The sequence below is a fragment of the Mastomys coucha genome, unplaced genomic scaffold (genome assembly GCF_008632895.1).
Source record: "Mastomys coucha isolate ucsf_1 unplaced genomic scaffold, UCSF_Mcou_1 pScaffold5, whole genome shotgun sequence".
Lineage (NCBI taxonomy): Eukaryota > Metazoa > Chordata > Mammalia > Rodentia > Muridae > Mastomys > Mastomys coucha.
Window position 1 is genome coordinate 22839034 of NW_022196911.1, and position 15241 is coordinate 22854274.

At 37.6% G+C, this 15241-nt stretch overlaps 1 protein-coding gene across 1 annotated transcript in view; it reads right to left on the minus strand.

Moving 5' to 3' along the window:
• Positions 1-10486: 10486 nt before the first annotated feature.
• The window catches only part of LOC116076788 (zinc finger protein 420-like), a 22446-nt gene continuing 17691 nt past the window's right edge, over positions 10487-15241 (minus strand). The window contains exons 4-5 of the mRNA XM_031350716.1: positions 14432-14558; positions 10487-13310 (exon numbers count right to left, since the gene is read on the minus strand). Coding sequence (XP_031206576.1) covers positions 11161-13310; positions 14432-14558 — 2277 coding nt within the window. The 3' untranslated portion in view covers positions 10487-11160. The remainder of the gene's footprint in view (positions 13311-14431; positions 14559-15241) is intronic.

Here is a 15241-nt window from a genome sequence, read left to right on the forward strand (position 1 = left end):
TTGGTCCCAGCCCCACCATTTCTCAACTGGAAAAACATGGGCTGAGACCGCCATCTTAGACTGCATTTCATCTTCCCAGAATGAAATGTTGGCATCCCACAAGATGGCACCCCAGTAGCAGGGAATATACACAGCCTAGCGTTCCTGCATTTCACCCCCCTTGAGGTGCACATTGAAGATTTTCCAACACCCCAGTAGCGAGTCAGGAATACAGTTCCACACAGGGCATGCATTCTTTAACCCTAAAAAAGGTGGCTGCCAGGTACATGATCTTTTTATCCTGATGAGTCATCAGTCTGTTTGAAGGCAAGCCATGTGATTGTTATTAAAAAACAAAACAAAACAAAACATTTATACACTATTTTTTCTTCTTTTTTATTATTTTTATTGTTAAATTAATAAAATTTATCTTAAAAGATACAACTCAGTATTGACATTTTTAGGCAATCCAAATAATTTATAATAGTTAAATGCCTCTTAAACATACATGAAATCTTCTGAAGCTAAAAGTAATATGTACTCAACCAGTTTTTAAAGTCTAATTGGAACATTAACTATGATAGAAGTAGAAACAAAATCTCTTATGAAGCCTATGAAAGGAAAGGAAAGGGAAGGAAAGGAAAGGAAAGAGTTTCCTCTATGAAAGGAAATTGTGACAAGTTCCTGATTAGACAGAAGCCATTCCATCTCCAAGGGAGAATAATTAGTGTAACTGTGGCTTCATAGAATGAATTGGGTAGTGTTCCTTCTGTTTCTATTTTGTGGAATAGTTTGAAGAGTATTAGTATTAGGTCTTCTTTGAAGGTCTGATAGAATTCTGCACTAAAACCATCTGGTCTTGAGCTTTTTTGGTTGGGAGACTTTTAATGACTGCTGCTACTTCTTTAGGGATTATGGGACTGTTTAGATGGTTTATCTGATCTTGATTTAAATTTGGCATCTAATATCCGTCTAGAAAATTGTCCATTTCATCCAGATTTTCCAGTTTTGTTGAATATAGGTTTTTGTAGTAGGATCTGACAATTTTTTTAATTTCCTCAGTTTCTGTTGTTATATCTCCCTTTTCATTTCTGATCTTATTCATTTGGATACTGTCTTTGTGCCCTCTGGTTAGGCTGGCTAAGGGTATATCTATCTTGTTGATAGTCTCAAAGAACCAACTCCTGGTTTTCTAGATTCTTTGTATAGAGCTTTTTGTTTCTACTTGGTTGATTTCAGCCCTGAGTTTGATTATTTCTTGCCGTCTTTGGTGTATTTGCTTATTTTTGTTCTAGTGATTTCAGGTGTGCTGTTAAGCTGCAAATATATGTTCTCTCCAGTTTCTTTTTGGAGGCACTCAGAGCTATGAGTTTTCCTCTTAGCACTGCTTTCATCATGTCCCATAAGTTTGAGTATGTTGTGCCTTCATCTTCATTAAATTCTAAAGTCTTAAATTTCTTTATTTTTTCCTTGACCAAGTTATCAATGAGTAGAACATTGTTCAGCTTCCATGTGCATGTGTGCTTTCTGTTGTTTTCGTTGCTATTGAAGACCAGCCTTAGTCCATGGTGACCTGATAGTATGCATGGGATTATTTCAATATTCTTGTATCTGTTGAGGCTTTTTTGTGGCCAATTTTATGGTCAGTTTTGGAGAAGATACAATGGGGTGCTGTGAAGAAGGTATATTCTTTTGTTTCAGGATGAAATGATCTATAGATATCTGTTAAAAACCATTTGGTTCATAACTTCTGTTAGTTTCACTGTGTCTCTGTTTAGTTTCTGTTTCCATGATCTGTCCATTGCTGAGAGTAGGGTGTTGAAGTCTCCCATTATTATTGTGTGAGGTGAACTTTGTGCTTTGAGCTTTAGTAAAGTTCCTTTTGTGAATGTGGGCACCCTTGCACTTGGAGCGTAGATGTTCAGAATTGAGTTCATCTTGGTAGATTTTCCATTAGATGAGTATAAAGTGTTCTTCCATATCTTCTTTTGATAACTTGGTTGAAAGTCGATTTTATTTAGTATTCGAATGGCTACTCCAGCTTGTTTCTTCAGACCATTTGCTTGGAAAAGAATTTCCAGCCTTTTACTTCCAGGTAATGTCTGTCTTTGTCAGTGAGATGTGTTTCTTTAATGCAGCAAAATGCTGGGCCCTGGTAATATATCCAGTCTATTAGTCTATGTTTTTTTATTGAGGAATTGAGTCCATTGATACTAAGAGATATTAAGTAATAGTGATTGTTATTTCCTGTTATTTTTGTTGTTAGAGGTGGAATTATGTTTGTGTGGTTGTCTTCTCTTGGGTTCATTGAAAGAAAATTACTTTCTTGCTTTTTCTAGGGTATAGGTTCCCTCCTTGTGTTAGTGTGTTCCATCTATTTTTTTCTGTAGAGCTGGATTTTTGTAAAGATATTGTGTTGTTTGCCATGGAATATCTTGGTTTCTCCATCAATGGTAAATGAGAGTTTTGCTGGGTATAGTAGCCTAGACTGACATTTTTGTTCTCTTAGGGTCTGTACAACATCATCCCAGGATCTTCTGGCTTTTATAGTCTCTGGTGAGAAGTCTGGTGTAATTCTGATAGGTCTGCCTTTATATGTTACTTGACCTTTTTTCCTTACTGCTTTTAGTATTCTTTCTTTGTTTTGTGCATTTGGTGCACAAAACTATTATGTGATGGGAGGAATTTCTTGTAGGATTCTTGTATGTTTATGGGCATCTCTTTCTTCAGGTTAGAGATGTTTTCTTCTATAACTTATGTTAAAGGGAATTACCGGCCCTTAATGTTGGAAGTCTTCAGTCTCTTGTACCTATTATCCTTAGGTTTGATCTTCTCATTGTATGCTGCATTTCCTGGATGTTTTGGATTAGGAGCATTTTCTTTTTGCATTTTCTTTGACTGGTTAGTCAATGTTTTCTATAATGTCTTCTGCACCTGAGATTCTCTCTTCTTTTCCTTGTGCTCTGCTGGTGGTTCTATGACTCCTGATCTCTTTTTTAGGTTTTCTATCTCCAGGGTTTTCTCCCTTGCGATATCTTTATTGTTTCTATTTCCATTTTTAGTTCCTGGATGGTTTTGTTCAATTCCTTCACCTGTTTGCTTGTGTTTTCCTGTAAGTCTTTAAGGGATTTTTGTGTTTCCTCTTTAAGGATTTCTACCTGTTTACCTGTGTTCTCCTGTATTTCTTTAAGGGAGTTATTTATGTCCTTGTTAAAGTCCTCTATCATCATCATAAGATGTGATTTTAAATCAGATTCTTGCTTTTCCAGTGTGATGGGGTATCCAGGACTTGCTGTGGTGAGAGAACTGGGTTCTGATTATGACAAGTAGCCTTGGTTTCTGTTGCTTATGTTGTTGGGCTTACCTCTTGCCATCTGGTTGTCTTTGGTGCTACCTGCCCTTTTGCCTCTGAGTGGAGCCTGTCCGTTCTGTGATCTTGGTTGTGTCAGAACTCCTCAGAGTCTAGCTGTCTCTGTGATCCTGTTTTTCTGGGATACTGTTATCCTGAGATTCTTGGTGTGTCAGAGCTCTTGGGAGTCAAGCTGCTTCTGGGATTCTGAAATCCTGGTTTGACCAAGCTCCTGAGATCCTGTGATACTGAACACGTTAGAGTATCTGAGAGTCAAGTTTCTTCTGGGTGTTGTGGGACTGAGTGTAGAACCAGTATCAAAAGTCTGCTCAGGGTACAGGCTCTGAATGGAAAGAACCACAAGTATTTCACTAAGTTTTTGTTATGAATTTTATAAATTTTTTAGCATACCCAATGAACTTTTCAATTCTCAGATAAAGACTTTATATAGAAAAGAGATATATCACTATCATTTATGTGCTAATTTATATATTAGGGCAGTTAATATTGAGCCTTAATCTTCCTTTTGGATGCTCAGTTTTGGGTAAATATACAAACTCAGGACCTAAAAGCTATTCATCATGACTGGAAGACTTTCATTCTTCTCAGTCCATCCAATAAACTACCACCCACAATTAAGAAAATAGCAGAATCAGTTAAACTATTCAATGACTGAGAAACATTGATTTGATTGATTGATTTTAGTAAGCTTAGATTTTTGAGCTATATCATCTGGGATGTGTAAAATCTTACAGGAACATGTGGAATTTGTATACAGAACATGTGCTCCTTGTTATTTTTAAAGAGTCATCTATAAAACTTAACTGAACTTGATTTTATTGTATTCTATGCTGGACTAGAATTTATTATTATTATTATTTTTTACAGTTTAAACATAACAAATAGTCAAAACCATTTATCCAGTATATGGGTATTCTATATGAGATAATTAACAAATATTGATACTGTTTTTTTCAGTTTTTCCATGATATATGAAATAAATAAATGAATGAGAAAGATAACAAAGAGCATGAAATTCTATTTCTGAAAGACCTTTGAAAATATATTAGCTTTTCCATTCTAATAAAAGAGTTTTTATTAGATATTTTCTTTATTTACATTTCAAATGTTATCACCTTTCCTGGTTTCCCCTCAGAAAACCTCCTTTCCCCTCCTCCCTCCTCCTGCTCACCCACCCATCCACTCCTGCTTCCTGGCCCTGGCATTCCCCTATACTGGGACATAGAGCCTTCACAGGACCAATGGCCTGTCCTCCCATTGATCAAGGTCATCCTTTGCTACATATGCAGCTGGAGCCATGAGACACTCCATGTGTACTGTTTGGTTGGCAGCTCTGGGGGTACTAGTTAGTTCATATTGTTGCTCCTCCTATGAGGCTGCAAACCCCTTCATCTCCTTGGGTCCTTTCTCTAGCTTCTCCATTGGGGACCCTGTGCTCAGTCCAATAAATAGCTGCAAACCTCCACTTCTGTATTTGTCCGGCACTGGTAGACCCTCTCAGGAGACAGCTATAACAGGCTTCTGTCAGCAAGCACTTGTTGGCATCCACAATAGTGTCTGTGTTTGGTGGCTGTATATGGGATAGATTCCCAGGTGGGGTAGTCTCTTGATGGTTATTCCTTCAGTCTCTGTTCCACACTTAATCTCTGTAACTCTTTTCATGGGTATTTTGTTCTCCATTCTAAGAAGGATTGAAATATCCACACTTTGGTTTACCTTTTTCTTGAGTTTCATGTGGTTTGTGAATTGTATCTTGGGTATTCCAAGCTTCTGGGCTTGGGTTTGCAATGGTCACTATAAAAGACAGTTTCCAAACATAATAGACTCTGAATAACAAGATGGTACTGTTACTAAACCTTATGAGGATTAGTCAAAAATCTCAGTGCTAGATGTGTGCTATTGTATATAAATGATTGGTCAAGTTATAACCAGATTCCCACTGTATAATTATTTATATTATTCTTGATTGCTCTCAGAACTAGTTCTTATTACACAGAGAAATGCTCACTAGAGGAAACTTTTTTGGTCTCCTTAAATCTTGCACAGTTCATTTAAACAAAGAAAATTCTTCCTCCATGAATAGGGAAGAAGTAGAAGAAATAAAAATGTGGCTTTTAGGAATGTAACAAATTAAAATGTTGCATTCATATGATCCTGAGTTTCTTGTATATATTATTCATGTTAATTTAAAATTATTCAGTCTCAATTACCTAACTGCAAAGTTATGTGCTGAATTCGTAATGTTGGAATATTTTCTTCCTTTTTAAAAACACTTAATTTTATTTATTTACATTCCAGCCATCTCCTAGTACTGCCCCATCATTCCTCATCCCATTTCCCCTCCCCCTGCCTTCAAGAGGGTGCTCTCCCTCACCACCCGGTTATTCCCCCTTCCCTGAATATCCCCCTTCCCTAGGACCTAAGTCACTCAAGGATTAGGTGCATCTTCTCCCACTGAGGCCAGACCAGGTAGTCCTATGCTATATATGTGTCAGGGGGACTTTGTACCAGCCTGTGTATGCTGTCTGGTTGGCATCTTGGTCTCTGGGATCTCTCAGGGGTCCTGGTTAGTTGAGACTGCTGTTCCTCCCATTGGATCACCCTCCCATTCAGCTCCTTCAGTCCTCCTCCTAATTCCTCCACAGAGATCCTCAGCTTAGGTCCAATGGTTGGATGAATGTGTCTGCATTTCTCTCAGTCAGCTGCTGGTACAGGCATGTTAGGCTCCTGTGTGTAAACACATCATAGCATCAATAATGGTGTCATCCATTGATGTGTCCTTCCTCAAACCCCCATGAAATGGTTCCAAAGTTGGGTTGGTCATTAGATAGCTTTTCCTTCGGTCTTTTCTCCATTTTTGTTACTGCATTTCTTTTAAGTGGGAACAATGGTCAGAATTTTGACTGTGGTTTGGTAGCCCCTTCCCTCCACTTGGTGCCCTCTCTATCTACTGGAGCTGAACTCTTCGAGTTCCCTCTCTCCACTGTTGGGCATTTTGGCTAAGGCCACACCCATTGAGTCCTGAGAGTCTCTTACTTCTCAGGTCTCTGGGACTTTCTAGAGAGTCCCCCCACATCTCACACAGAGAAGGTGCATATTTGCATTCATTCCACTGGCCTTCTGGGATTCTCTCATTGTTCAGTCTGTGTCCAGTCCATTGCTGTGCATGGCCTCCTGGGAAGGAGGAACTTGGGGGGGTTTGACCGGACTTATCCCATGACACCACAGGGGTTGGGGTAGGGTTGGAGGGAAGCATTGAGACACCTCTCCAGGGTAGCAAAGCACAATCTGAGATGTAGGAAAGTCTGAGCTCCTTCAGGAGTATCCAGGCCTGCAGTAAGCCTGGGGCTATGGGGCTCTCAGATTCTTTCTTTCTCTTTCTTTCTTTCTTTCTTTCTTTCTTTCTTTCTTTCTTTCTTTCTTTCTTTCTTTCTTTCTTCCTGCCTTCTTTCTTTCCTTTTTTTCCTTCTTTTCTTCCTTCCTTTCTTTTCCCTTTTCTTTTATTTTCTTTTTCTTTCTTGTCTTTCTTCTTTTCATTCTTCTTTCTTTCTTCCTTCCTTTCCTTTCTTCCATCTTCCTTCCCTTCTTATTTTATTCTTCAATCTCCTTTTACAGTCCAGATTTAATACCCCTCATGGTCCACCTTCTGAATGCTGATGATTCCATGTCCCACACCTCCTCCCTTCCCTCCTCTCCTGGTCATCAAGAGGATGTCCCATCAGATCTCCCCACAGAAATCTTGGACATACAGATACCACTGGAAGTCGTGGAAGAGCAGAAAATGGAGTCGGGGGGGCCTGGGGCTGGGAACAACTTCTAGTCTGGGGTGTGGGGGGTGGTTTGGGAGGAAGAGGAGTTCCAGCTTGTCTCAGCAGGTGATTGTCCTTAGCTTGGCAGAGGCAGGCTTGTGACAGTTATGGCTGGGAGCTTAGAGAGACCTTCTACATGAGAATTAAGCTGCTATGGCTCTATAGGTGAATGCCTTCTTCATGGCTCCCCATGTGAATCTTGATGAAAAGAGAGACCATAGTTCTAAACAGTTTAGTATCATGGCAGAAAATGGATGCTTAAAATCATACCCTCTTCTCAGGGTAGTCCTGAGATTAAATACCTTTTGTAGGGAGGAATGTATGGGAAGGGAAGCTTAATGGTTTAGTCCTCTGGGCCTCTAGGTACCTCATTAACACAAAGAACTCTGTTTTGGGCCTACATGACCATAGGACAGGTTGCTTTTAGGTGAGAAACATGGCATGTGTTCCAAGTCAGGAGTCTGGAAGGGAGCTAGGAGTCACCTAAGCCTCAGGTGTGTGCCCACCAAGTCTCAGGTTCTCAACCTGATCTACCTTACCAAACTTCTTGGCATGGTTTTACATTCCACATTTCCTGTCCCCCAACCCCCATTATTTTATCCTGTTCTTCTTTCCCCCTACCCTTCCCACTTCCCACTTTGCTCTCTCTCTCCCAACCCCATATCCCCTATGATTATTTTATTTGCCCTTCTAGGTGGGATTGTAGCATTCTCACTTGGGTCTTCCAGCTTGTTAAACTTCTTACTGTATGTGGGTATTTTGTATGTTTTGCCTAATATCCACTTATCAGTGAGTATATATCATGCATGTCATTTTTAGTTTGGGTTACCTCACTCAGGACAAAATTTTCTAGTTCTATCCATTTGCTTGCAAAATTCATTATGTCCTTGTTTTTAATAGCTAAATAATGGGCCACTGTGTAAATGAACCACATTTTCTGTATCCATTCTTTTCCCGAGGGACACCTGGGTTTTTTCCACTTTCTGGCTAGTAGGAATAAGCTGCTACAAACATAGTGGAGCTTGCGTCCTAGTGGTGTAGTGGAGTATCTTTTAGGTACATGGCCAGGAGTGGTATAGCTGGATCTTCAGGTAGAACTAGTTCCAATTTGCTGAGGAACCCCCAGATTGATCTCCAAAGTTGTTTTACCAATTTGCAATCCCACCAGCATGTCCTTTCACAGGAGTTTTGATCTTAGCCATTCTGATTGGTGTAAGGTGGAATCTCAGGGTCCTTTTGATATGCATTTTCCTGATGACTAAGGATGTTAAATAGTTCCTTAAGTGCTTCTTGGCTATTTGAGATTCCTCTGCTGAGAATTTTCTGTTTAGCTTTGTATCCATCTTTTTTTAGTTGAGTGAGTTGTTTTTGGATGTTAGCTTCTTGAGTTCTTTATATATTTTGGATATTAGCCCACTATCTGATGTGGGGTTAGTGATATTGACTGATGGTTTTCTGTATATTGCTTTTACTACGTGTAGGTGTGTGCCATGAATTCCTGATCTAAGTATTTTTGACCTGAAGGGATGTTGAAGATTTTTCAGCATCTAATGAGATGATCATGTGACTTTTCCCCTTGAGCTTGTTTATATAATGCATTACCTTGGTGGATTTTCATATTTGGTGGATTTTCATATATTGATCCATCCATGCATCCCTAGGATAAAGCCTACTTGAATGTGGTAAATGATCCTTTTAGTGTGTTCTTGGATTCGGTTTGTGAGAATTTTACTGAGTATTTTTGCATTGATATTCATTGATTTTCATTTCTCCATCATTTACCAGATTAGGTGATTGCCCCATTCTCACTGATACCCATCTGTCCTACTCTGTCCTTAGACTCAACTTCAGATGTCAGGCTGCACTGCATCTGTTCTCTACAGCCTCCCACATGTTGCTGATGTCATATACCAGAAGTGTTTATAAATGAGTACAGAATAAATAAAACAATAAAGAATGAGGGGTATAAGGTGAAATATCTTCATTGTGCACAAGTTTATAAATTTACCATAGGAAATCTGTGACTTAGGTAGGACAACCATCTAATGTCATCAAGCAGAGGGGCCTTATTCCATGGAACACTTAAAATTGGTACCCTAGGAGTCAATCAAGCTAGTTGCATTCTCCAGACTGCTAAGTGCCACTATAGATACCCAAGTTTCTACTGTATCTTGTTCAGATTATTCATCCCTGATATGGCAGTAATTGATAAATACTGCCATATGATCGATCATCCCAACAAGTGCCTGAATTTACTCAAGATTGTACTAAGCATCAATACTACCTTCAATACTGAGAGCATGTTTTCAAATAATATTTCCCCATTAGTTGATTATGAATGACTATCCTCTTGTACTGAAATCCATAAAACACCTATGTATTGATATGATTTTATTTATTCTAATACACTGTACTTTCTAAGGTCTAAAATTTCCGAGTCTTACTGGTTTTAGTCTCAAAATTCTAATATAGTACTTTGGAATTGTATTAAATACTTCATCACCTTCAGTACTTCAAAATGATCCTCTAGCATATCTTTGGAGATATATAACTTGTATATGAGCATATCTGTCTTCTCTTATTCATAGGTTATGTCTTTCAAGCTTCATAGGCTCTTGATATTTGTATGGAAGGACTTATACATAAAATTAAGGTGAATATAAGCCTTTATTAAAGCATTTTCTGTGGCTTTATTTCATACTTAAGTTTTCTGATGCTTATAACTTTAGCTTTGTGTAAAGGATTTAACAAAAGGAATTCATTTGTTGAGTCTTGTAAAGTGGGATTTCTAAAGCACAACAGGACATGAGAATTGCACAATGTTTTGTTTTGTTTTGTATTTGCTCATGGACAGTGGTGTTCTGCAGGTCACTGGAGTTGGACTGAAACACGGGGTCTAAGCGTGAGTTCAGAGTCATGCATGGAAACAGCCCAGTTTGGATGTTGTCTGTCAGTAAGACAGGTTTGTAGCCATATTTTTCATTTGTCTAACCACAGACCTCTCACTCTCCTTCATGAATATAATGAAGTAGTCTTCTTTCTTAGGCTTCATAAGCCTCTACATTCTGTCTGTGTTGAATCTGTTTAATGGGATCATTTGTTACCATAGTAGTAAGCTTGGAACAGTAACCAAAAGAACCTACATACTTTAGTCAAATGTTTTCTCTCTAATACTGATTTTCTGGCATATAAGTTCTGAGGAACAATTAATCGATTCAGCACATGTTGTATGACAGACCTTTCCTGGCAAGGCACAACGTTCATATGTACCCACTCAGCTAAAATGGGATTTCATAGCAAAACCAAGTATGCTTGCCACTGAAGTCCATCTTGTTGAACCAATGGGCTTTATTGAGGTTACATACATAAATATGAGAGTGGAGCTGCTTATAGGAGAAAAAGGCAGTTGCACCATGAAACTTGAAGCCAGCATAAAATATAGCTTATGAACACTGGATACTCAGAGCACACTACACAACTGTAGGCATATCTACAGGTTAAAGGCATCATATCTTACTGGCTCAATACATCAATTGTCTTCTAAGCAGCCAGACTGGTGTGAGTTTCTTCAAAGTAAGCACAGTGAATCCTGTCAGTTTCAGGTATTCCCAGAAGATGTTTTAAGTTTTTTATTTCCTGTCTTATTCAGCTTCCTTACAGAACAGAATGTTTTAGTTTCTATTTAAAAAAAATCCTGCTACATAACAGAACATTCTTCAGGCTTCTCCATTTTGTTGTCATTGGGAAGTATTTGAGTTTGAAAAAGAAACATTTTAACAAAAATTTCCTGCAATGTCACATTTGCAGTGTTTTACCTCAGTGTAGTCTTGATTTATTTTCTAACATTTGAACATTACTCAAAGGTGTTCTCACGTTTCTCATATTCATTATTCTCTAGTGTGAAACCTGTAGTGATCTATCACTATAAAGCTTGTATAAAGCATATCCCATATTATTTACTATAGAAACTTATGTTTCCTATGTGAATTTCCTGATGTTTTCTTAGACATGAGAGGCAGGTAAAGACTGTGCTATATACATTGCATTTATAAGGCTACTCTCCTGTATAAATTCTTTGATGAGTTCTAAGGCAGGCTTCTTGGATAAAGGACTAGTCAAGTTCATTGCATTGGTAAGGCTTCTTGTAGTATGAATTTTCTGATGTTTTCTAAGAACTGAGCCACCAGTAAAGGATTTTTCACATTCACTACATTTGTAAGGTTTTTCTCCTGTATGAAGTCTCTGATGTGTTCTAAGATGATCTTTCTGGATAAAGCTTTTGTCACATTCACTACATTTGTAAGGTTTCTCTCCTGTGTGAATTTTCTGATGAGTTCTAAGGTTGGCTTTCTGGATAAAGCATTTGCCACAGTCACTACATTTGTAAGGTTTCTCTCCAGTATGAATTCTTTGATGTCTTCTAAGGTGGGCTTTCCTGATAAAGCACTTGTGACATTCACTGCATTTGTAAGGTTTTTCTCCAGTATGACATTTCTGATGCTTCCTAAGATCTGAGCCAACTGTAAAAGATTTCCCACATTCACATTTGTAAGGTTTCTCTCCAGTATGAATTCTCTCATGAGTTCTAAGGTTCGCTTTCTGGATAAAGCATTTTCCACAGTCACTACATTTGTAAGGTTTTTCTCCTGTATGAATTCTGTGATGTCTTCTAAGGTTGGCTTTCCGGATAAAACATTTGTCACATTCACTACACTTGTATGGTTTCTCGCCCGTATGAATTTTCTGATGTGTTCTAAGATCTGAGACAACAGTAAAGCATTTCTCACATTCACTACATTTGTAAGGTTTCTCTCCTGTATGAATTCTTTGATGTTTTTTAAGCTTTGCTTTCTGGATAAAGCATTTATCACAGTCACTACATTTGTACGGTTTCTCACCAGTATGAATTTTCTGATGCATTCTAAGGTCCGAGCCTACTGTAAAGGTTTTCTCACATTCACTACATTTGTAAGGTTTCTCTCCTGTATGAATTTTCTGATGTCTTCTAAGATGGGCCTGCTGAATGAAGCACTTGTGACATTCACTGCACTTGTAAGGTTTCTCTCCAGTATGAATTCTTTGATGTATTCTAAGAGATGAGCCAACAGTAAAGGACTTCTCACATTCACTACATTTGTAACTTTTCTCTCCTGTATGAATTCTTTGATGTGTTTTAAGTTGGGATTTCTGAATGAAGCATTTGTCACATTCAGCACATATGTATGCTTTCTCTCCTCTATGAATCCTCTGATGTCTTTGAAGACCAGAAGAGGAGGAAAGGGTTTTGCCACATTCATTACATCTGTGAAGTTTTTGTCTACGGTGGGTTCTGTAATGGTTTTCAAGATGTGATAATGTATAGAAGGACTTACTACATTGCTTACATTCATAAGGCCTCTCTCCTCCATGAATTTTATGATGTTTTTTAAGACCTAAGCAGCAGATAAAGGATTTTCTACAATCATTATATTTGTAAGTTTCCTCTTCAGTGTGAATTCTGTAATGTCTTTCAAAGCCTGATGAATGACAATTGCATTTGCCACATTCTATACATTTGTAGGGTTTCCCTCCATAATGGACATTATAATGTACTTTGTGGTGTGACAAATATAGAATGGACTTATTGCATTCTGTAAGTTTATAGGGTTTTTCTCCAGGATGAGTTCTCCGATGTCTATAGAGACTTGAATAGGCCCTGAAGCACTTTCCACATTTTCTGCATTGGTAAGGTTTCTCTCCACTACACATTCGTTTTATCATGAGTTTATGTTTAGAGTCAAAAAATTTATCATACTCTATAATTTTGTGTTCTTTCTTTCCAGTGTTGATTTGTGGATATGGGCCAATGATGGAACACAAATTTAAATACGCCCTATAATCTTTGTATTGTTCTTTTTCAGTGTTCCTACTTTTATGTGCCTTTAGGTTTAATGATTCATTAGAAGAATCCCATTGATTATCACTCCCATAGATCTTGCAGTTTTCTGTAGTATCACTTGTATTATAAGGTATGCTTTGGGAGGATTCATAAAGCATTTTGCCAAGTTCATGATATTTGTAAGACTTCTCTTCGATATTTGCATGCTGATAGCTAATATGGTTTGAGCCTTGATCCGCGACCTCTTCATATTTACCACATATGCAATGGTTTTCTGGAAAATTAGCAAATTAGGGAAAATAAGTATTGATGCTTGATTAAACAGATTCAATAACATATGCCTCTTTAAGTTTAATTTCTCAAAGATAAAGAAGCTAGCAATTCATAGGACTAGAGCTCTCAGTAGAGGACACTTGTGTTTCATTATTATTAAAGGATGCTCAGAAGACCCTCCACTCTGATTGTTATCAAACTGAAAAGACCACTAATAGCCTTCTCACTCTTATCCAATCTGCATATGTTATAGAATACTGATCAAACAAGTGATCCAAAAATAGTGCAATTTGAAAAAGAAGCTTTCTAAACAACCATATGGACACTACTTCTCTATTTTGTTGTTTGTGTTTTTCAAAAAGTCATACCATCTAGCCTTCATTGGCTAGGAGTTCATTATATAATCCAAGCTGGCTGGGACCTCACCAGATCCACTTGCTTCATCTTTCGTAGTGATAGAATGAAAAATCATGCAGTACTATGACTAGAGACCTTATCTCAAAAAAATAAAAAACAAATGAACATAAAAAGAAAAATCATCCCAACATGTACACCACCAACAGCTCTTTCCATATTTTAAAATTTCTTCCTTTTTAAAAAAAATCAGAAATAGATAAGTAGCTTAATCAAAGAGTAAAATTAGGCTGGGCAGTGGTGGCACACTCCTTTAATCCCAGCACTTGGGAGGCAGAGGCAGGTGGATTTCTTAGTTCAAGGCCAGACTGGTCTACAGAGTGAGTTCCAGGACAGCCAGGGCTGTCCTGTTTCAAAAAATCAAAAATAAATAAATAAGTAGATAAATAATAAAAAAATAAAAAAAGAGTAAAATCAAAGTATTCCAACAACTAATTGCTGCACAATAATAAGTTTCATTGCTTTGAACAGTCAGGTTTCTTTCAACTCTGAACTTATGATTAAAGTCTAGTTGAGAGAGTTAGAGAGATCTTATAATAGGTAGGATTAGTTGTTCTTGCAGAAAATGCTGAAAAATGTACTTATGTCTATTATTACAGGAATTTTTCTTCATTTGGTTGTCTCTAGACAGTTCAAAGAGCTTATATATGTACAAAGTATGTAAATACAAAGGATGAAGGACGAATTCTCTAAGAAAATCATTCTTACCTACAAAAACTAGATTGCTGTAATTCTCCCACATTACATCCATATATAGAGCTCTTTGAGAGGAGTTGAGATATTCCCATTCCTCCTGGGAGAAGTCCACAGCCACATTTCTGAATGTTAATAGATCCTGTAATGGAAAACAACCCATTTACCATGTGCTGTTGACAAAATGCTTTCCTAGGTAAAAGAGACCTAAAGAATTAGACAATTTCATTATATAGATGAGTCATAAAAATTACTCAAAAGAAAAGTTTTCTAACAATGCTGCAGAGATCACTTATAAATTAAGAAAACTGGTTGTTCTGGCAAACCCAAGTTTGGTTCTCAGCACCCTCTTTGTACTATACAATAGATTATAATTTTAGTGCCACCTAACCCAATGTTCTATTCTGAACTCTACAGGAAATAGAACACATATTAGCCATGCATATGTTCAGAGAAATATACCCATAAAATAAAAGAGCAAGTTAATTTTAATAAAAGACATATTGTAGAATATTCATACTCTATATTATATTTTCAATCTCTGTGAAAACAGCATGACACTATAGACTCACAATTAGCACACTTTGGGGGAATATAAGATACAAATTTGAGGTCTAGTTGCAGGAATATACTTTTATGAAGGCTCTGTTGATATCAAACAGGATCACACTTATTGCAGATGGAAAAGTTATTAGGAAAACTATGTTTCCAATGTCAATCTTGCTCAAATTTGGATACTGAATTAAGTCTGCCTGTACCTGGGCCTCACCAGACTCAATCCTTCTTCTTCTCCTTCTCTTCCTTCTTCTTCCCTTCTTTTTTTTT